The sequence below is a fragment of the Numenius arquata genome, chromosome 2 (genome assembly GCF_964106895.1).
Source record: "Numenius arquata chromosome 2, bNumArq3.hap1.1, whole genome shotgun sequence".
In the NCBI taxonomy this organism is placed as follows: domain Eukaryota; kingdom Metazoa; phylum Chordata; class Aves; order Charadriiformes; family Scolopacidae; genus Numenius; species Numenius arquata.
In genome coordinates, this window is record NC_133577.1 from 57,828,122 (window position 1) to 57,850,858 (window position 22,737).

The 22,737-nt window shown below is 37.5% G+C and overlaps 1 protein-coding gene across 5 annotated transcripts in view; it reads left to right on the forward strand.

Annotated features, from left to right (window-relative positions):
• SOX5 (SRY-box transcription factor 5) overlaps positions 1-22,737 on the forward strand; it is a 493,077-nt gene that overhangs the window by 250,994 nt on the left and 219,346 nt on the right. For all 5 annotated transcript variants that reach the window (XM_074144406.1, XM_074144405.1, XM_074144407.1 and 2 more), the window contains one exon: positions 16,080-16,290. In XM_074144406.1, the coding sequence (XP_074000507.1) occupies positions 16,080-16,290 (211 nt within the window). The remainder of the gene's footprint in view (positions 1-16,079; positions 16,291-22,737) is intronic.

A 22,737-nucleotide genomic window follows, 5' to 3' on the forward strand; every position in this document is an offset into this window, starting at 1 on the left:
GAAAGACGGTATGTGTATGAGCCATCTGGAAATCATAGCTGTTTGTGCTCATGGATGCATTTTACAAAGCAGTAAGATAAGAACTGATCTTAAAGGGAGAGCAAAGACTAGGGATATAGTTAATTTGCTGCACACCGCTGCCTTTTTTTTTTTTTTTTTTTTTTTTTTTTGAGCTCTGTTATGGTAACTACAACTCCAGTGGTGAATACTTAGTGATTTCTTACCATCTGGGCATCTGAGAGAGGCTGGAGATCAGTCTAGGCTACAGTGGAATAAAGGGATGTGCTTTACTGCCAAAGAACAACCAGCATGCAAGGCAAGATGTCAACGATGGATCAAATTTCTGGTCGATCATAACTGAATCTTCATGCAGTGCATGTTTACCGGGGTGTAAGTGGGCACAAGCTAGTTGTCTAATGTGTACCTATCTTGTGATGTGCTACTCGGACCCCTCCATCTCTGCAGTGGTTAGACCAGGGCTGTATTTTTTCCCCATTAGTAGGATTAACACTTGAAACTCAAAAAAAAAAATTTGAAATTCTTTCACAAAAAATAGTCAAATCACTGATTTTTTGCTTCCCATTCCTCCTTTCCCCATGTGAAAAAAACCTACTCTTTTCTTTCCACTCTCTCCTGACGCTATTTAGTGGAAGGTTTTGGGCAAACCCCCCTTCTTTGGAAGTACAGAGTGCTGCTGCAGTCAAAAAGTAAAAGTAATTGATGGCAGATGACAGTTGATGATGAACAGCTCAACCTTATGCTTCAGTGAGGAAGGAAGACAGAATTTCACAACATAAGGATATTATAGAAATCTTACAGAATTAAGAAAATTTGAGGACCACATGGTAATAAACCATCATAGGTCGTGTAATAAAACAAATAAAGTTTATATGGTGGTAGGAAGATGATGGTCAGCCCACCAGCTAGGAGTATTGTGAACAGGCATGGTCTTTGTGCTGAAACTAGAAGCAACTAAAAGCACAGAAGAGTAGATATGACCAAATGTGTCACAACTCCTCTTCTGAATTTTCTGCATATGTTTCAGAGGAAAGTGTTTGAAGATGCCTATAAATACAGGATATTAGCATATATTATTTCCAAGAAAGAAGATGGAAATAAAAAAGAGCAAAAAAGCTCTGAGATTTTTTCAAAATCAATGAGAACTGAGGGACAGTCCTTTAAAATGGATGGCTGTGTTAGAAAATGAGCTGGAGGACTTGCCCCAGGAATTTGTGGTAGGAAATAGCTCTTCATCACTGGCAAAGGATCAGTTTGTTCTGTTACAGTTTCGCTTTTCCACTTCCAGATTTATCAGTTCTCTGTCGGGTACTCTTTTAACTGTTTTGATAAATAATTGTACTTGTGAAGGTTAATGGAGTGTCAGTCCCTTATTTACTCTCAAGTCAAATGTGGTGCATGCTAGTCAGAAGTGTAGCTCATGCTTCATGACCAGATGACCTTAACGCTTTAAAGTGTGGTTATAGTCAGATAAATGACTGCAAAAATGACATGAAAGGGTCCCATGTTTTCTGTCTTGCTGTGGCTTTAGAGGTCAAATTTAGTTGCATAAAAATATGATATTTTTATTAATTGCCTATAATGCTAACTTAACCTGGGGTTTGAAAATAAAGCTGTGTCCTTTTTGCCTCACGTCATCCCTAGTAATAAACATTTTGCAAATGGTACTTAACTGACTATTTTGTTGATGATATGTCTGCAAAGCAGAGTCCGGTCCCTTCTTTTGTAGCTGTATTGACTCTTTAGTGCTAATGGCAGTTAAAAAAAATTCAGTCAATAAAGCAAGCAGATAGACATGACTCAGAAAATACATGGGGAGCAAATACGTTGAATAAAGATGATATTTTAAAGCCACTGTTCTTCTTATCCCCATACATTGTTTGAGGTTCACCTGTTACAGAAGCAGAACATAAATGCTTCCATGTAAACTTGTACTGATCTGTGCCAATCTAAAATTAATGGAACCCTTGCGGTCACAAGAACGGCTAGCCATTTCCAAAGATGTTTGTTCCTGTCTGTTCTCCAAGCTTTTTTGTTAGTGTCTTCACTGGATATTGTAAGAGAGTGTTTCTTTTCTTCAGTGCTTAAGCAAAAGAGTAAAACCTAAGACAGACTCCCTAGTTGTTTTGAGAAACTTTCACAGCTAATTCTGATCCTATTTTATTAGGTCTACACTGTGCATAAGCGAGTTTTCGTACCAGAGAGGTCCATTCTGTTACTTCTAAGGAAGAAGGTTTTACTTTTTATTTAACTGAATAATAGTGTCAGTGAAAATTAATAAACTCGCACACAAAAGCTTAAAATAAAATATGTTCTGGAAGTGAGATTTCCAGAACAGTTTAGTCTTCTGAACAAGTGATCCCATTGTCACTGAAAATAACCTGTGAAGGTAAGTGCGATTTGCTGATGGACATCTTCTGAAACTCTTGCTAATCATTCCATATTCTGGCCAGCTTCTTTGGAGAATAAATATGTGCTGAAAGCAGGAGAAAGCAGGCTGATAATTACTATCTTAATGGAAAAATATTTACAAAAGGATGTTGCTTAGAACGTCTTCAGAAATTCTCCGTTTAGTCACTGAAAATATAACTGTGTATCCCTGTTCTGTTCTACAGGCTTTCCTAATCCCAGGTTTTTTCCTTTTGAAGATGATGTTTTCACTGATTTGAGTACCTGTGATTTATATATCATCTAATTTTTTCACATTACCAAGTCCTTGTATGATAACAGTATCTTGATTTGTAGAGGCTTGAAGTGAATTTGAACCTACAGTGTAAAGACTTTGTTATTTGATGAATCTGATTCCTAAATAATCAGGGAAAACTGATGTCATGATAAAATTGTGTAAAACTGGGTTGAAAGACAGGGAAACTTGTAGAGTATGTTTGTGCTCCTTCCAAATTTTCTAATTTTTCTTTAACATAAGACCTGGATACAAGGAGGAAAGTACCTTACATTTCTATGAATGACACAAACATGCTTCCCAATTAATACATGGTACTGATGAAAGAAACAAAATGGTCGTATTATAACTATTGGTAATATTAATAGCCGTGAACGTGACTATGATGTACTACAGTAACTTCTCAGGAAAGCAGTCAATGGTCAGGTGTATCGGACATTGCAGCATAGTGTCGTTGTAACATCTTTTGACCCTCTAGTTTTAGAATTTTCTTTGAACCTTAAGTTATGAGCTTATGTAGTGTCTGAATAACAGAAATGTAATACCAAAATGTATTGAGAAGAGATTTATGTAAATGCCAGTGCAACTTCCAATACTGTCAAAGATACTGTAAGGAAGATTGGATGCCTTTCAGATGGACCAGTCTTAAGCGCCAGAAAGTAGCTTTTGCCTGCTTGTACCTTGCACAGTACAAATAAGCTCTCAGCATAATTCCTGTTTATCATGTCATTTGCATGACATTTTCACTCTTACTTCACATAATTGAATTTATTCAGGCAATTTATTTTTCAAATATGTAGTCTCCACATACGTGTACATCTAAGGATTAAAAAACTTCAGTCAAGAAATTTTATGTAACTCTTTTGAGTATATTTAAATATGTATACTGTAAGTGTAGACACTCGCAGACCAGAATAGAAGGGAGGAAGAAAATAAGAAATCCCTCCAAAATGTACTGTAATAGCTTTTAATGTGTATGAATATATATATAAAAAAAAGATGAAGTGTGACTCTTATAACCAAATACCATGTCTTTGTGTTCACCCCCTGTCTATGCTTAAGGTCTCTAGGTGCTCAATAGGAGCTTTTTAATTATTTTTCCCTGTTTGATGTTGCTGAGCATAATGAATGGGTTGCAGAGAACTTTTTGTTAGAAACCTTCCGTACATCAGCTCATTGCTGGTAGGCACAGTGATACCTGGCTGGATTGCATCCTGAGACTCACTCTTGATAAATTTAAGGTCAGAAAAAGACAGATTTTGTAAAACCATGCTCTATTAGTCAACCAGTACTTCCTCGTCACAAAGTAGGCTTATATTTTTTCCAGCCAAAGTGGAGAAAATTGTGTCTGTCTTCTTTGCGTTGGGCAATTCTGTGGGTTTTTCAGCATCACTTCATGATGACTGAGAACTACAGGGAATACTCAGAAATCAGTGATTCAAAGAAGAACTTGGAGAAGAAAGGCTATTTCCAGCAAAAGTTATTCATCCTCTGCTGATGGTGGGTAGTTGGCTATGACTGTAGAAGAATAGCTGTTCTTTGGGGTTTGGTGGTGTTTTTTTGTATGTTTGTTTGTGAACATGACATAGAACAGTGCACAAAAGTAATTGTTAAGGAAAATGTATAGTCAACTTAATCAGCTGCAGGAATATGATTTCTTTAAAATAATGGCATAAGAGAATGAGAATGAACTGCCCTAAAGCTAATAAAGACCATTTGTATTACTCAGAATAATTTAGGTGAGTGATGAGAAAGGGGAGGAAAATTAGCATTTCTGTACAGTTTGCTTACTGTGTAATTCTTAATCAGGAGTGTCACAACATCCCTTGATATCATCTTATCACAAAGGTCTCTTCCTCGTAGGCAATGTATGCTTCTGACTGCAGTTGAAAGGAACAGAAGAAAGAATAACTGATCTGCAGAGCGAAAACAACTGTGAATCTGTCATATATTAGAATTTATTGGGGTTTTTGCCTCAATCACAGTCTATTCTTGCTTTGGCGGGGGGGTGTGTGTGTCTATGTGCATTTTAAATCCTGCTTAAGCTTACTTTGAATGAGCTTTAGAATGGGACTTAAATGATAAAATGACATCATGCTGCTCTCATGAGCAGAAGATGATGTTATCATTTGAGGTGTACTAGGGCCTAGAAGAGTGAGCAGAGAGTTGGTTCTCGGTAACCCTTGGATGCTGAATGTGCTCTGCCATTACCTTGGTTTGGAACCTGATGAGTTAATTCATGTCACTTCCTAGTTTGCCCTATGTGCAGTAGCCCAAAGGAATTTTGTGGGAATTGATCAACAAATTTTTGAGTATCTCTAATACATATTACATTTATATATCAGTGTTGTGTGGATTGACTTTCGTCATATTAATTTTTATTAATTATTCTGATATATTTGGTGTTCTCTGATCAAACACGATCCTCTGTTTGAAGTGCATAAGATCCAAATAAGATTGATTGCTACCCTGTAAACATCTTCTGTGGAACAGACTTCCTGTGAATGTGTTTATATATTCTGTATTTGTCAACACAGAATATATTTCTTTGTTATTATTTCCTATGCAATCTTTCTTCCAAAGTTGAGAAAACTACTTTGGTTTATACCAGAATTCCAAATTCTATTTCACTGAATTGTGTAACGGTCCTTGATAGAAGGAAAATCAAGTTATAAAAGACATAAAGAGAAGAACAGGTGAAATAAATTTTGGATGGGAAATTTGCCTTTTAATTACTGTTAAAGAAGATGAAAACAGTTACTGCTTGGAAAAATCCTGTAAATTATTGTTTGTGTAGCCATTAGTTGAGAAGTATGAGAGTGTAAGTAGTAGAAAGTAATCAGTGAAGTCTATAAAAAGCAGACAAAAGAATAGAGAACTTAGATGATCCACAAGTCCCTCGTGCTAGATGATAGGCATTTCAAAAATAAATGAACGAGACCAATAGAACCAATAGAATTCATTTTGAAAAAATCATATTCTAAATGTGTTATCTTATGCTACAGTTAACTCCAGTGGAGAAAATGGGGCTATTTCTCAAAGAGCTATTCCATTTTAATAAGGTAATGTTTTCTGGACCTTTTAGAAAGTGAGAACTTCCAGAAGATTGCTTTCAGAAAAAAAAATAAGGTGATACTAATCTCTGTGGAGGCAAAGAGATGATTTTGACAGTTAACATCCTGTAAATCTAGTTGTAATCTTTTGAAAAGCAAAAGAACAAATATACAGTAAAAGTAAATAAACAGATATGAATTGAGAAGGCTCATGAACAATACACAACATGTATAAAGCAGAACATAATTATTTTAAAAGTGTAGTGGATTCAGCGACACACCTACCCTCCATGCCCTTACGTAGGATATGTGTAAGATTCCTGGTATTAAACGTGGGGACTAAAGTCTTCAAAAGTACAAAGAACAAATAATTCTGAAAGAATTGATTATTGGAAGTTGCATGGAATTCAGTCCATATGTATGCATGTATTGTGAGGCGCTTCCTTCTTACAGCTTTTCATGCATCTCATTTGAATGTTCTGGGTAAAGTAACTATAAAAAAGGAAAAACAGTAATGCATTAAGTTATTGAGAGGAGGGTAGGGTGATGTTGTACAATATGATTTTATTTAACTAGTGGAAAGAGGCAGATATACCGAGTATAGAAAAAGATGAGTACCTTGTTTGAAAAGCCGTGATGGCAGAGATTGTCAGAGGAATTCCTTCCGAAGAAATAAGGAAGAAATTCCTAGGGCACTAAACTCTGCACAGGTGTACCTTTTGGCTTACCCTGGCCTGTCAGAGCCTCCTAGGTATGGAGCAACATCAGTCTTTTGTGTTACTCTGAGGTGGCTGGAAAAAAATGATGGACTGGAAGGAATATGCGTATGGCAGTCCGTTGCCTGTTGTAAGATGTCTAGTCCTTGATACGGGTTTCACAGGATAGTGAGTGCCTGTAGCAACATTTTAGAAATATGGAGAAATAAATGCACTGTTACAGAAGTTTGAAGAAGTGAATTATAATGCACTCATTAAAGTTGCCAGTGGTACACCAGGGAAAATAGAACCATAGTATCAAAGGAATCAAGGGGAGACTGTATGGCAGGAAATAATCAAATGTAAAATTACAAACTGATACAGCTGGATGAAGTAATCCAAACCACAGATAATCAATGGGAGTAAGGCACTTGGAAAACAGTAATGCTGAAAAAGATTTAGGTGTGTTAAAACAAATTAGATATGAGCTTGTCATGCAGCAAGGCAGCAAAAAAGGTGGTAACGAGGAGGTAATTGTCCTTCTCCTCATAACTCTGCTAAGATTATACGTGAAATAATGCGTTCAATTCTGGCCACGTTAGAGAAGTCAGCAAATTGGAGGGATTTCAGATGCAAGCAACAAATGATTAAAGAGTTGGAGCTGATTTGTGAGGGAAGACTGAAAGAGGAAAGGCTAAATATGGGCCAGTAATAACAAAGTAAATACATGCAAACTGTCCCAAAAGATGTGGATGGTACAAGCTCTAACATGGATGAGGAATAGTCCAGAGCGCTGGAAGAAGCAGCTGTATAAGAGGAGTTTGGGGTGGTGAAGAAGCAAATATGAGGCAATGTTTCGGAGCAAAGAGGGGTTCTTTAAATGCATTGAGTATTTGTAGAGGGATTGGGAAATCTCATTGTCTGTTTACTAGCCCAAATGAAACAACTGGGACCACACGCGAGGGCTGAGTGTGCCATTTTGTTGCACACCTGCTTTAGGTACTTGGCAGAATCACGCTGACCTGGGAGAATTAGAAGTAAGAACGTGAGCACAAGCCCTTATACGTACAGGATATTTTCTTTTCTTTTATTCCTCAGTTTGGAGGGTTATTTTCTCCAGACAAGATACCATCTAAATCACCCTCGACATGGAGGATGCGTTTTTGACCAAATCTTACATGGCTTGTCTTTACTCTCAGCCACCCAGATAAAGGAATGAGGTGAAGTATGTCTTGTCTGCTACGATTTTCTATAGGCTGCCAGAGAACAGATGAGGTGATCTTACATCCCTTTCCAATCCACAAGCTGTAACATGAAAGCTGGGTAGCTGGGAACAACCCTGGAGCCACTGCTAGCCTTTGGCATTCTTTTTATTATATCACTAAATTCTGTTCAGACAGTCCTCTCCTGTTCTCCCAAGGAGTTAGCACAGACAATGGGTTTGTTTCATAGCAATAAAGCTGGTGATGAAACTGCTTTTGACACTTAACATAAGTTTTATAACACAATGCCAGAATTGTTGTATGTGGTTAGTAAGCTTGTATTTTTACAAAGATAATCGTTTCATACCACATGATTTCCAAACTATTAGAAGGATTTAATATATGCTGAAGACTCTACCAAGCTGTTTTGATAAGTAGTCTTATTTTTTGTTTAGCAAGGTCTTAAGGGTGATCTTTAGTCCCCCAGGGAAGAGATCATAAAAGTCTTAAAACTGCTTTTGCAGAGTTTTATTTATTATTTTTAAGCATGAAGATTACTAGCATGAAGATAACAAGGCTGTTATAGTACAACATGTTCTTTGTTTTTGCAGGTTATAGCTAACATATTAGGAGTTCTCAAGATGCCAGTTTTGTTTGTGAAGTATATTGAGAGCAAATAGATGTAATCCTATATTACATTCTTAAAATGAGTTTTGCTGGAGAAAGAAGCAGTAGGAGAGATCTGGTCGGAGGATGTGTGTCAGTAATTATGTCACTAACCATATTTACCCAATGCAAAGTGGCCATCACTGTTCTATTGTATTTAATATCTTCGTTCTGTAGAAAGATTTGCAATTTACTTTTATATATGGGGGAACACTTCATTGCAAGAAATGGGACAAAGAAGTCGGCTAAAAATAAAACCAAAACCTGTAGCACAAACGAAAACAATTTACAAAAAAAACCTGTTGACATCCAATATAAAAAGGTTCTAAAATTTCACTCGCAACATTTTCTCATATATTTTTTTACTACAAACAGATCCACGGTTTGCATATAATTCTTTGATTTGTAATGAATCAAGTAGAAATGGGCGATAAGCAGTAAGAAATAATAAACTTGAGCTGTGTGTTTGGGGATGGGCTGGAATGCAGAACAGCCAGAGAAGAAATGTTTGTCTTAAAGCATCGGTTATCAGATTGTGCTCTGTACTGTAGATAGGCTGATAATAGTCTGTTGAAGAAGTGCAGTCAGCCAGTCCCACCGTGCTGCTTCCAACTCTTTATTTTCAGGAACCTATAATTGAAATCAGTGGGAATTAAATGAATATATATTACTGTGCATTTTCAAAAATTCCACTAGGCACCTCCTTATATCTTTCAATACTTTAAATCCTGAAAAATCTGCTCCTATGTTTTGTAAATCACAGACAAAGTTAGAAATCGCTGCAAAATAGATTATAAGTTATTCCTTTTGTGTGAACACAGCTGAACAGTTTCTTCCCAACTCATCTCCAAACCTTGGAAACACTTGAAATTTTCTCTTGCTTGTGCAGTTATGGCAGCAGTTTGAGTATCATGGTATTTGGAAAAAACCAAAGTACGTTTCAGTGTTACTGGCAGATATTGTGGGGTGGCGCTTGATATATGGGAGAGTTCCCAATTTCCGGTTTCAGATGATTGGGCTGTAGTGCACCACAGTGTAATGTAAGAGCTGAGTATTTATTGCATCAATAAAAATCAAACTACAACTGCTATGAGGCTTTTGTCCAATAATCTCTAGGCTTTTTACATCAATTATATAAAATGCCCTAAGCTGCAGGAAATATGTATTATTGTCTCAGTTTTACATATGGAGGAAAAAGGTAGAAGAAAGGAAAGTGTCTGATGTAGCAGAGTTCATAGAGCAGATGGTCTTCTTTTTGAGCTTCAAATCATTTTCGAGAAGGTTCATAGATGTCAAACACTGGAAATACCTGTTAGTTTTCTCGTTGAAACCTCTGCCAGATATCTTCTGCCTCATCAAAAAGAGGTCATTAATTAGATACAGCATTTGATGTCAAATAAATGCAACCTGTAGGACAAGAGATAGTAATGATTGCCAAAAAAAAAAAAAAAAAAAAGAAATAAAAAAAAATTCCAGTACCAAGCAATGTATTAAGATTTTAGAGGGAGAGCTAGATGTGATCAGGATTCTGTAAGTCTGATAACTGGTAATACTTCCAAAATACGGATCATGAAGTTCCAAATACATCATCTCAGCAAAGCCAAAACAATGTTTGACTTGAATGCATTTTGCCTGACTGTAGCATGATCATAGAAAAAAGAAAATTATGCATCTCTATTATGTTTAGTTTACCTAATACAGGTAAAATTCTTACTTCTCTGCCATGATTACCTCTTCAGCTGACTCTTCAAATCTGTTTATCAACTTCTTCACTCTCCATTACATTTCAGTTCCTTGTCATCATTAAAACCAGTCCTAGAAAAAAAAATTCTGTATAAGAATAGCTCCTGGTTTGCATAGATCTAATTGTAGAACCATAGCCAGTGGATGTACGTCTTTCTTAGTTTATTTACGTGACGCCCTTTGACATCTCTTTTATCTCCCCTTGGATTGTGTCTTCTTGTCAGTTCTTACTTCCTAATGGTGTATTTATCCTCTTCCACTTTTTTCCCCTCTATGCCCATTTACCGTAGTCTCCTTTTTTCTCACTGAGTCCTCCACTGTTCTTGTAAATCTCCTTGGGATCGTTCCTTTCCACCACTGGTGAACAACTTTGCTCCATGAAGGAAACCTATAGACAAAAGACCTATTTAAATGTAAGACAGAAGCAAAGAAATTCTAATGTGTAAAAAGTATGGTGTGCACTTGGAAGTCTTGTGGAATATGTATTTCATCTTCTTGAAGGTGCCAGGTTTACAGCCACCATAAACCAGGTTTATGGAAATATCTGCCTTACAGCCCCTATGACACAGAATGTAGGAGGAGAGAATTTTCCAAATCACTTAAGTGATTTGATGATATGAGTCCCATTGAAAGCTGATGGCACTTACACTCCTAAAGTAAGTTAATTACATTAATTAAAGCAAGGAAGGTTAACAAAAAACCAAAAGATCATTCTTTCTTTGTGAATACTGTGTGTGTGTTTTGTTTCTTTTAAACCTTAAAAAATACTGGAAATGTCGAGTTTGGTCTGTCTTATAATTGCTGGTGGACCTCCTGTGGGCATTGGGGGTGCTTTTATAGCTTTCAAGTTTTCACTTGATAACAAAGATATTAATTTCCTAAAAGTTTATTAGGTAAAATAATAATAAAAAAAATATAGTGCTAAACAGTGCTAAATTGTTTAAGAATCATTTGTCTTCAGAAGTGTGAAGTATTCTGGTTTTTGATTGTGTCTTATGTCATACTGTTACCAGCTTCCTGGTCACTATGGAGACTACAAAATAGATAGGCCTACATGTGTAATGCAGAAAGCAGAGAAAAAAAATTGCTTTCCTGTCTTCTTTACACATTCTAAAAGAGCAAAGTATGGGCAAAATTCCAGCTTTGAAAAAAGAACCTGCTAGGTTGCTTTTCAGATCACAGGCTTCTCAAAATCAGACAATATCAATGCTTGCTTTAAAAACACAAGTATTTTATTCCAGGTGTTTTTGGCTGCAAAGCCAGAAGCTTGATTCTCATAATAATTTTTCTTTTGCTGCAGATGCAGCCTCCTTGCGTACCATATGGTGATAACTAACAGTTTCAGACTTAGTTCTGAGTTTTCTTCTGCTTCAATTATGGTTAGTTTGGGACAAAATTCTAATGTCACAGAAACAGAGTTTTCTGTCTGAGTTTAATTACAGATAGCAATAACGTTCATCTCTAGATGAGGAAGAAGAGATCTATTTAGAGCTCTAAGAGATATTTTGGAAATACTGTCAAGTACAACCTGTTTCTTTTCATTAAGTGATTCACTGTCCCTCTGTAGAACTGAAATAGGCCTCGGTTGGACCCTGGAAAAGGAGAGAGACAATTTGAAAGATACAGTTGGAATGAATAGTTTCTTTTAACAGCAAAATGTTTGCACTTTTTATGAGAGCAAGGGTAACATTGTGTAATCTTTAAAAAAGATATGGCTCAGTGAGGATAAGTCCATTGTCCAGTGACATGACTTTTCCTGTCAATCACAAAGGTGACAAGGGGGCTAGATTAAGTAAAGCTTGCCCAAGATTAACAAAGGAAGATTATTGACCTCATCCTGAAAGGGCAGAAGCCTGTTTTATCATTAAACCTTGGAAGAGGTATTTCCTCCATAGGTGGAAAGCTGTTTGGCAATAGAGAGGCAACTTTCTTGTAAGTGAACAAGTCTTCCTGTGGATTCTGGCTTGGAGCAGAAGCAGAAGGTGCTTAACGAGGGCCAGTCCTTCTTTTTGTTGCTGTTGCGGGGGGGGGGGGGGGGGGGGGGTTGGGAGGAGAGAAGGGCCTAAGGGTGTTTGATTCAGCAGGATCTGTGTAGGTCCTTGTCTGCCTTTCCGAAGTGGGAAAAGCAAGAAGCGGCAGCATCAGGTGTTGGTGAGTACGATCCCAGCTCAGAGTTGGATGAAATGTTGTGCCAGCACACATGAGCAGAGCAGTTCGCGATGCAAATGAACAACAGAGCCCCGTCCATGAAGCAGCTGCTAACTGCATAAAACTGCTACCGGGATTAACAGTGCCAGAGGCTGGAATGTAATCAAACTTGAACAGGTGAAATGGTTATACAGCTGAGAGAGACTGTTCTCTGGTAAAAGAGTGTCTGTTTTTCCAATGTTTTGGTGACTGAGAGATAGTTGTGTATGTGGCTTAATGGACTTCATTTTAAAATGTCAGTAGTAGATACTTAGGTTCTTTAATACCACGCTTCACAGTGTTGTTGCTTTTCTCTCAGTTAACTGAAAGAGTCGTGTGAGTTTGTCCTTTCAAAAAAGGAACCTGCTAAATCTCAGTACTTGGGAGAGAACTTCCTTCTCAGGGGATTAATTTTAAACTGTTGATGACATATCTTTCTTGCCATTAAGGATTTCTCTGAGTGTGAAACTCTCATACATAGTATCGGAGGATTTTCTTTCCCAAAAGTTTTCTAGCTTTATACAACTGTTGACATGGGTAGGTTTTATGTGGAAGTATCCTTTCTTTTTACATGGTAAAAGTAAAAATCCAGAACCATTGAAAGTTCCTTTTCACCTTCCCCAGTAATGGCCTAAGAGAGAGCAACATAAAACACAGGAACACAATGCAAAAGCCATGATAACAGTTGGGCATTTCAGGTTGTTCTGAATGACAGAATAAAAAGATCATTGATGAGTAGGAGAGGCAGATTCTCGAGCTGGTGTGCTGGAGGATGTGTGTTGAACTCTCATCGACAGCCGTAGCTGATGCGTGTGCTCATCCGCTGGTATGGAAAGGAGAGGATTCCTCTTAGATTGCAAATCACGCAATGAATGTGTGATTGCTACAGATCTTTTTGAATGAATAATTCACTGGTGTACTGTAATTTAGCCCACTGAGATGTGATTGCAGCTGTTCCCCTACTGTATATGTGTTTTGATTAAGTGAAGCATGTCTTAAACCTTGCAAGTGTATAAATAGCCCATGTATGTTATATGCAAACACTGCATACATGCACACATAACAAGAGCAGTCTAAGGAAACGTTTTGGGAGTGATTACTTAGATGTATATTTTAATATATAAATTCTCTTTTTAAAAAATCTGCATAGAACACTTCCCTTTCCTTTTTTGTCCAGCTGTGAAGTCTTCTTGACTATGGTACCATAGAAATGCTTTCAGCCAACATTGTAGTATCGGGGTGTCTCTGTGTTCCAAGACCTTTCCAATATAAGAAGTTACTTCTTCTATGCCTGTTTTACAGGTAGGAAACTGAACCGCAGAAACAAAAGTGACTTTTTCCATGGTTACACAGAACGTGTAAAAGAAAAGTAACTGAGCACCTAGAGTCCTTTCATGATGCTGTACCCACAAACTACGCTCTTGTCCTCACCCCCTCATGCTTCTTTTCCCCAGAAAGAGAGACAGGGAAATTTTAGTTGTTTTGAAAATACTTGTGGGTGTTCCATTTGAATGCCAAACAAGTTGTGATTTAGAAAATCACCTTTTACTACCTTACATATCATTCAGTCTTGTGTTCTTATGCTTCTTCTCATATAACAAACTTGTATGTTCAGAATATATTTGTACACATAAAAACACTTGCCTGTACCCAAAATGTCCATGGAAGCAGCAGTGATTGGTTTTGGCAGCTGTTGCAAGTACTTTGAGTCTGTAACAACATGTGACATACACAGAAACCTGAATTTCTTCATGGCCCACTTCGGGATAAAACGAAGAAACTAGTTTCTGGTAAAATTGGAATTATGCTGTTCCTATACATAATTGATAGTATAGGTGGATTTAAGAACTGTAACTAAGGATACTATTTGGCTTATCTGTCTTTAAAGCGTGAATAAGAAAGCAGCTTTCAAGATATTTCCTCTTTTGGCCTTATCTGTAGGAAAAAAATTACCCCTAGACGATAAAAAGTTTGAATGTTAGATAAAATCTGAACTGATGCTGAAGTTAACTATTTTGCTCGGCTAGATCAGTGTTAAAACCCAGTTTATTCAGGTCTATATATATGGAAAAAAAAAAATTACGGTTGGCTCCAAATCATTTTTGAAGTCCAGTGTTCACAACTAGTAGTTTTCCAAGTGCAGAACAAAAATGGAGGGAGTTGCAAAAAAAAAAAAGGAGCATTTCTGTTGACTAGATTTGGAAAATTTTTTAGGGCTTGGTCAAAAGCTCATTGACGTCAGTAGAAAGTCTCTCATTAACATCACTGGGTTTGGCTTTTGGGGCATATGATGGCCCAGATTGTAATCTCAGTTAAATCCGATTCTGTTAGGGAATTTATTCACTAGTATAACACATTCAAGCTGCTCAAAGCTGTTTGCACTAAAAGTTTTCTTAACCAAAGGTAATCTTTTTTGCCAATACAAAGTAGTTTGTGAAAATAAATACATTCTTTACTTCCTTTCTCCCATGTTACTTTATTCAAAATTTATGGAGATAATTTTTAGCAATTTATGTTCTATTTATGAAAAGACAGGGGTTTTGCTGGAATATTGGGGTTTATTAAACCAAGAGACACCAAAAAGTACTCAGAAAAAAAAATGATAAAATTGTAACGCAAATCACTAAAAACAATATATGTGTCACTTTCATACATTGTGAAATGAAAACAATTTAAAAATTATTAAGACTCTTTTCAATCACGTCTGTAACTCAGGTCACAAGATGGTCTAGTGACTTTTTTTAGAAATAATATTCATTAAACATCTGGAATACAAAAATGTAAGGAAATAGGATAATGAAAAAGAAAAAAACTCTGGAGAATCTGATCAAAATGAAAACTGTTCCTGTTTGCAGCATTGTATTATGCAGTGTATGTACTCTGCAGCAAGCTTTGTTCAGAGACATTGACCTAAGTTTTGCAAGGTATAGATGGCATATGTTAGCAGAGCAAAAAAAAGGGTTTCAGAGATGTGTATAGAAGGGTAGGGCATAAAAGAGACATACAAGGGGAAAGGAATATATGCAGAGAACATTGCTTTATGTTGGAGAAGGTATGGAGGAGAAGGCTCTCACATTAATGAAGGCAAGTTTGAAGATGCTGGAACCAGTTTTGGTTTCCATTAAAATTAATAAGTAGACCTCTGTGGATTCTCACATGAGGAGGATTGTGCATATGTTCCAGGTCACAGAGTTTTGCCATTGTGCCGCCAGTGAAAGTCATTAGGACCACCTGTGTGAAAAATATTGTCTCTACAAGAAATGAAGGTATGAGATGGAAGAGGAAAATAGAAAGAGAGTTAGAAAACAATTGCTTCATCCCTTATAGATGGGAGAACTACTTGAACTGTGAGTTAAAATAAGTCATATGGTGAAGGGCATTTAATACTTAGTTACTATTTCATTTCTTAAAACAACTAGCCATCAAGGCATTAAGTAGGTTATAAAGTCAGGAAATTAATGGTCCTTGTAAAAATTGAAGATTTTTTCGAAAGCAAGCTGTAAAAGAACAAACAATTAAAGGTAATCGATACCATTGTTATTAGGAAACCTATGAGTACAACACTTCTTCTCAATTAGGGAAAAACTGTATTTTATGTTTCTCTCCTGCAAGCTGATCTTTGTTCACTTCAGCCTGTAATCGTGGTTTATGCTTTATGGATAGGCTTTGTTCTGGGTGTTTTTGAAGCATTGCATGCTTTTTTAAAGGTTTCAACAGAAGTACAAACAGCAATGAACTCAAAGAACAAAGGATTGTTCTTTCTTTCCATCTTGATTTTTTTCTTCTTTAAGAAAAGAAAGAAATGTTTCATCTCATTTTTCTCCCCTTTCAGGAAGTTGATGGCAATAAAGTGATGTCTTCATTTGCCCCGCACAACTCATCTACCTCACCTTTGAAGGCAGAAGAAGGTGGGCGTCAGAGTGGAGAATCATTGTCCAGCACAGCCCTGGGAACCCCTGAAAGGCGCAAAGGGAGCCTAGCGGATGTTGTAGACACCCTGAAGCAAAGAAAAATGGAAGAGCTCATAAAAAATGAGCCAGAAGGTAAGGCCTGGGAAACTGACCAAAATTTTCTGTTGTGTTTTCTTTTCTCCAGATTCTTTGGATACGTATACTTTTTAATCTTCCCATTTTCTGCTCCATTTGCTTTTTCTTGCTAGCAAAATTGAAGTAAAGAACTCACAGTTCTTGTCTACATTAGAGATAAATTTCAGCAGTATCCCATCATAGGTAACATTTTTAGCTTTTCCCAAATGAGAGCCTTTGTCTGTCTTTTTGTCACAGTTGCGATAGACATGGCAACCTCCTCAACACGGGCACAATGGACACTATAATTTTAACAGCCTGGGGGTCACTTACACCACTACTCCCCCACCCCCCATTTCTGGAGCAATGTTATCAGCAATGTCAATTTTTTTGTGAAATTATCTAGTAGACATGTCATTATCTGAAAGGTAAGGAGTGAAATTTGGAATTCATGAAAGCTTTTGTTTGGAGCACCTCCTATCGTGTCATCTTCTATTTATCTGTAGTGCAGGTACTATACAAACAGACACTGTACAGGCTTCTTTCTCTACATTGTCTGGCCAGCAAGTTTCAAACTTGGTGTATATGTATCATCTCTGCAGAATTTTTGAAACTGCATGTCCCGTCAGAGACTATGTCACTTGTGCTCTGTGGGCTGACACTAAAACCGAACATCTCGCCTCTGAGAAGCTGCAGAACAGCATTCCTTTAAGTAAGATTTTCAATTCCTGCCTATTTGGGGCAGAGTGAAACCCCTGACTGGAAGATAAAGTTCTTACTATAGGTATAAAGTTCTTACCATAGGTATCCAGCATGCATGTTTACAATTAGATTTCCAGGGGACTGGGAGCCAGTTGGTGTTGTGTGAACATACTGAGCCCTATTCCCTAATGCGCAGTAATGCACAGTAAAACAAAGACTTCATTTTCATTTACACCTGCCCATTGAAATCTATTGTAGAAATCGATTTCAAATGTTTAAAGTCCTGGCCCTCAGAGCCCATCTCAGTGTTGAAGCATGAATTGGCAGCACCTACAAAAAAATGTTAGGACAACCTGTGTACTGGAATAAAAATACAGGTGCAAACACAGCCACATCGTTACGTACAAGAGGATGTCAGGATGGTAAATTAGTCTTCTCTTCTTGACTGGAGCACACAGTAAGGGTCTGCTGGGAAACAAATTACTTGTCTAAGCATTTTTTGGAATATTACGTATAAACATAGTATTTCGTTTTGCATTTACATTGGCTTAAATGTCGGTGCAATGACCTACCTTGTGCCTTTGAATGGAAAAGATCTTTCCTGTGCATGGTATGGGGTGGGAGGGAAGGAGACCAGACTTTTATAGAGAGAGGAAAGAACAGGGAGTTCTGGGCAATGTAAAAATACTCTGTTGAGTATGAGGTTGTACAAGCTGCACAGACTCCATTAAGGAAAGGCCATGGATAGACGTAAGAATGGTTACAGAGCTTGTGCATTATCTCAGTTCTACTAAAATGAAAATACACAGTACAAACAAAAGATCTACAGCTTTGTGAAGAGATTGGGAGAGAGAGGAGGGGGAGCAACTGAATGTTGGGCTTTGCAAATGCATGCAACAGAAAATCTTTTCTTCCCTCTAGCCATTGTTCTATTGTCTTTCAAAGGCCATTAAAATGAACAGCAGGTTGTGATGAAAATTTCATTAAGCCCTAGTTAAATCATTATGAGGGTGCCATATTCATGTCTCTGCTCACTCCCCATCCAGGAAAAAAATGAATAGGAAAGGACTGGGTTTTTTTCCCTTTCTCCTTAAAAGCGAACTAACAAAAGTTCAGAAGTTAGAAGAGAATGGGAAATGGGACATGAAATAAAAGGAGGCCAGAGAGGTGAGCTGGCTAGGAAGAAAATTAGGCTCGTATGAGAGCATTGAAAGGTAGTGGGGGACAAATACATCATTTTGACAAGTATCCCTCCCCCTTCCCTTCAGCCAACATGATTGTTTTTAGAGCGGCTAATTAAAAAATATATATTTCTGGGTGCAGATGGCAAGACTGTTCTTAGAAATCCTCCACAAATATGAATATCTTTCCTTAAAAGAAGTATGTTCTACTGTAAGCACAATGTCTTCTCTGTTTGACTCCAGCAGAAAATGTACTTATTGTCATGTCGTCTTCATGTAGTGCTACAGTAAAGTTGTCAGTCATCACTGGTTACTGGTCAGGTAATTAGCATATTAATAATAGAATAATAGAATACCAGGTTGGAAGGGACCTCAAGAATCATCTGGTTCAACCTTTCTTGGCAAAAGCACGGTCTAGATAAGATGGCCCAGCACCCTGTCCAACTGAATTTGAAAAGTGTCCAGTGTTGGGGAATCCACCGCTTCCCTGGGGAGATTATTCCAATGGCTGATTCTTCTCATTGCAGAAAATTTCCCTCTTGTGTCCAGTCAGAATCTCCCCAGGAGTAACTTGTACCCATTACTCCTGTCTTTTCCACGTGACTCCTTGTAAAAAGGGAGTGTCCATCTTCTTTTGTAGCCACCCTTTAAATACTGGAACATGGTGATAAGGTCTCCACTAAGCCTTCTTTTCTCAAGGCTGAACAAACCCAGTTCTCTCACCCTTTGGCAGCTTCCCATTCCTTTGATCATCTTTGTGGTCCTTCTCTGTACCCTCTCCAGCCTGTCCACATCTTTTTTGTATAGCAGGGACCAGAACTGAGCACAGTATTCCAGGTGTGGCCTGACAGCAGCGCTGAGTGGGAGAATGACTTCTTTATCTCTGCTGGTGGTGCCCTTGTTGATGCAACCCAGCATTCTGGTGGCTTGCTTTGCTGCAGCAGCAGCAGCACATTGATCACTCATATTGAGCTTGTTGTCCATCAGGACCCCTAGGTCCCTTTCCACAGAGCTGCTCCCCAGCCAGGTAGAACCCAGCCTGTGCTGCACTCCTGGATTATATTTTCCCAGGTGGAAGACCTTACACTTGTCCTTGTTGAACTTCATAAGGTTCTTGTTAGCCCAGTCTTCTAGCCTGTCCAGGTCAAATGAATTTCCCCATGAGTAAGATCAGTTACAAGTGGGAATCTTTGGTAGTCACATGTAGGTAACAGTTCAACAATGCACGATCACTGTGTATTTCAGTAATAATTTTTAGTCTTGCTAGTTTGTGGAGCTTTGTAGAAGACCAAGAATCTTGGTTCAGCTTTGCTGCATTATGTCAACAACAATAATATAATACTTTATTTCCCTTTGTGAAGAAAGGGAAACGTGTACTAGTGGCTGAGTTTTAATTAAATCAATTTCCTGTGAATCTTTCGAAGACCAGATATGAGCCAGATTCCCATTTCTCTATGTGCTCAAAAGTTCATATATTATTTAACTTGTACAATGGGCTGTGTTTGCTCTGTTTTTATTGTTTGAAATTGTCTTCTGAATTACTGTGGGAAATCTGCTTTTGAAGCAGTCTTTCAAATGGCGTGTTTTTTCAAAACCAGAAAAAAAGGGAAGGGCTGGGTTGACAACTTTAGGTCTCGATCCAAACCCTCATATCAATCAGGGAAAGGACTCCTCTTTTCTTAAATGGGTTTTGAGGACAAGTGAGATATTCCAAAATATTGATAACAGCTCTGATTGTTTCTAAGAAACTTTAGTGATATAAGGTAAATGGTTTTCTTAAATTATGTTTGTTAGGAAGAGTTACTAATTAGTAAATTTTGTTAGCAAAGGACAGTGATTTTTACAGTGTTAAGGAACATACTGCTCAGAGTGCATATGTGCACAAATGCACATATGTATGTATGCATATATGTAAGCACATACATGTACCCACACATGTGCTGACAAGGGAAGCATCACTGTTCATATAAATCATATAAATCATGTTGATTTGTTGTATGTATGCCCTTGGATAATGTTCCCTGTAGGAAGCCATGCTACCTACTCGTTGCTAAGAACTTTCCGAAAGCTTGTCACTTTCTTTTCCTCCTTGCACTTGTGTGTATGCATTTGGTTTTTTGTGTATGCAGGGGTTTATACTTAGCTATAAAGCTCCATGCTCTTTTGCCCCCTGGCCCTAAACTTGCCATTTTACTTCTGCTGTATGAAAGTATGTGATTGACAATGAGTCATGCTGACACAGAGACAGGGAGTGTTTCAGTGAATCTAAAACTTGTGGAATTTTACTCATTGCTAATACAGTGCTCACTTTTCTTCTCTCAAATTCTGCAGAAAATCCTTATATACAGCTTTAGTATTAGGCCCCCAAAGGCATAAACCTATTACTGAAGTCGCACAATGTTATTTTACATGAAACATTCTGTCCTTTCTAACTTGCACTTCAGAAGAGGAGTCAGTCCCCTTTTATTCCTGGTATACAATAATGAAGATAATGGAGTGGGTTTGGAGAAGCCTTATATACTGTGACAGACCTCAAGCCCTTGCCCTGAGGGTCGTCTGCCGACCATGGGATGCAGCTAAAATCATTAGGCGAATGAGATACAGGCATGTTTTTCTTCTGTTTTCTTAAGGCATCAGAGGATGGCAGAGACTCTCTGTCTGTCTGTTCTCTTCATTTGTAGAAATGAAATGGAAATCTCTTTGAAGTCACTGAGCTTGACACAAGTTCATGAAAGCAAAGACCAAAGCAGCCACTTAGCTTTTTCTTGCACTATTAATGGGATTGGATTGCTGTATTTTAATTTATGGCCTGTGCTTGTGGAAAATTAAATCTCTGAAATCTGTGTACCCTTTCCTCTAAATGTATGGCTTGGTTTATGGAAAGAAAAAAAAAAAAAGGCAAACAAGTAAATTTTCTCCTATTTTTAGAATAAGCCAGAGTACTCACCGGCTCTTTACATCTCTTAACTTTTAATTAAGAATCGATCTTCTTTTTCCATTTTGATAGTATATGTTTGTAACAGGTTATGTTTCTGTCTGTTTATCTTTAAAACTTACATACTGTATCTTCTGAGGCCAGATCTGTGCTATTGTATGGAATTTGTAGGAATTCCGGATAAAACGGATCATATGAGCATTTACCTGACCACAAAGACTGCGCAAATGAGTGTGCACACATGTAGGTACACTCATTCTCCTGCACCGCTCCTTCTTCTATAATGAGGACCTTTGAAACTGAATTTGGCTTGGCTGTTTAAATGAATACTTTGAATTTTATATAAATACATGTACACAGATATACATATATATAAAGTGCATGTATTAGAGATATATATATTTAGACATAAATATATATATAAATGTGCACACACAAGAATTATCTATATATTGTGTTTAATATTGTTCCTACTTCAAAATTTCAAGCTACTAGTCCTTAGGTCTTCTGAGCAGGAACAATTAATCTCAAGTGTTTAGTAAGCAGGTAATATATACGTTTGCAGGGCTTTAACAGGCAGTGTGAGTACTAGAGCCTCAGGTATTATAGTATGCTGCAATACTATAAGTAATTACTTTGTCGGAAAGAAGGGGATGAGAAAGGCCTCTCGGGCATGATTTTTGTCTTCTGAACATCCCCCAAAGGCTATTTGTGTTTGATGTTTAAGTTTACATTATAAATCACAACACCTGTTCTTGTGGTAATTTAAATGACTGTTGTTTAAGCAGTTCTGTAGTCTGTAAAAGTGAACCATATTGAATTCAGGCTCTCTAGTTGAAATGAGATCCCGGAATATCTACTAATATTATCAAACTTTTAATCAACATATCTTGTAAAGAAATAAGAGGTCTCCCTCTTCTTAAGCGATAAATTCCAAAGCAGACCATTAATGGGCACAAGAAGGGAGGCCTTTGAAATGCAGACACTTGCTTTTAAATCACATCTTATGAGATGGGAAAAAATAAAGTGAACAGATTCAGGAAAAGCCTAAGGATATTCTAATTGGTTGAGGTCTGAATTTCTTTTATTTGGTTCTTCACTGTCCCTTTGACAAAGTATGTGTTGAAGAGGCTTTGTAATGCTGTTCTACTGAAGGACAAACAAGGATACTTTGCAGCTGAGTACTTTCAAGTTTTGTTCGTAGGCTTCTGCTGCAGTGGAAGGATGCTTCAAGTGCGTTGTGGTTCCATGTTCATCTACACAGTCTGTTACCAGAAAATGTGTCTTTTCTTGTAGAGCAAGCCAGCATCAAACTTCCATGTGCTTCTTTCAAAGACCCTGCCATATGGAAATGTGCATTCATATACTGCTGATAAAAATAAAAAATAATTTAAAAAAAATTAAAGGATGGAGTTTATGAAATAGGCCGATGTGAAGAGAAGGCACTGTTAATTGCTGCAGTAGCTTAAACCTTTATTAACAAGTGCTTTAACTCTAGAACAGAGGTAGCCTAGTTTGAAGCCCTGCCAGCTCTTACTTGCTCAAAGAGAAATTTATTCATTTGTCACCTTCAGTTTTCAGGTGTTTTCCTTCCTAATAGTTTAGCCCAATAGTCACGGTTTATTTCAATGGACGTTTTCAAAATTT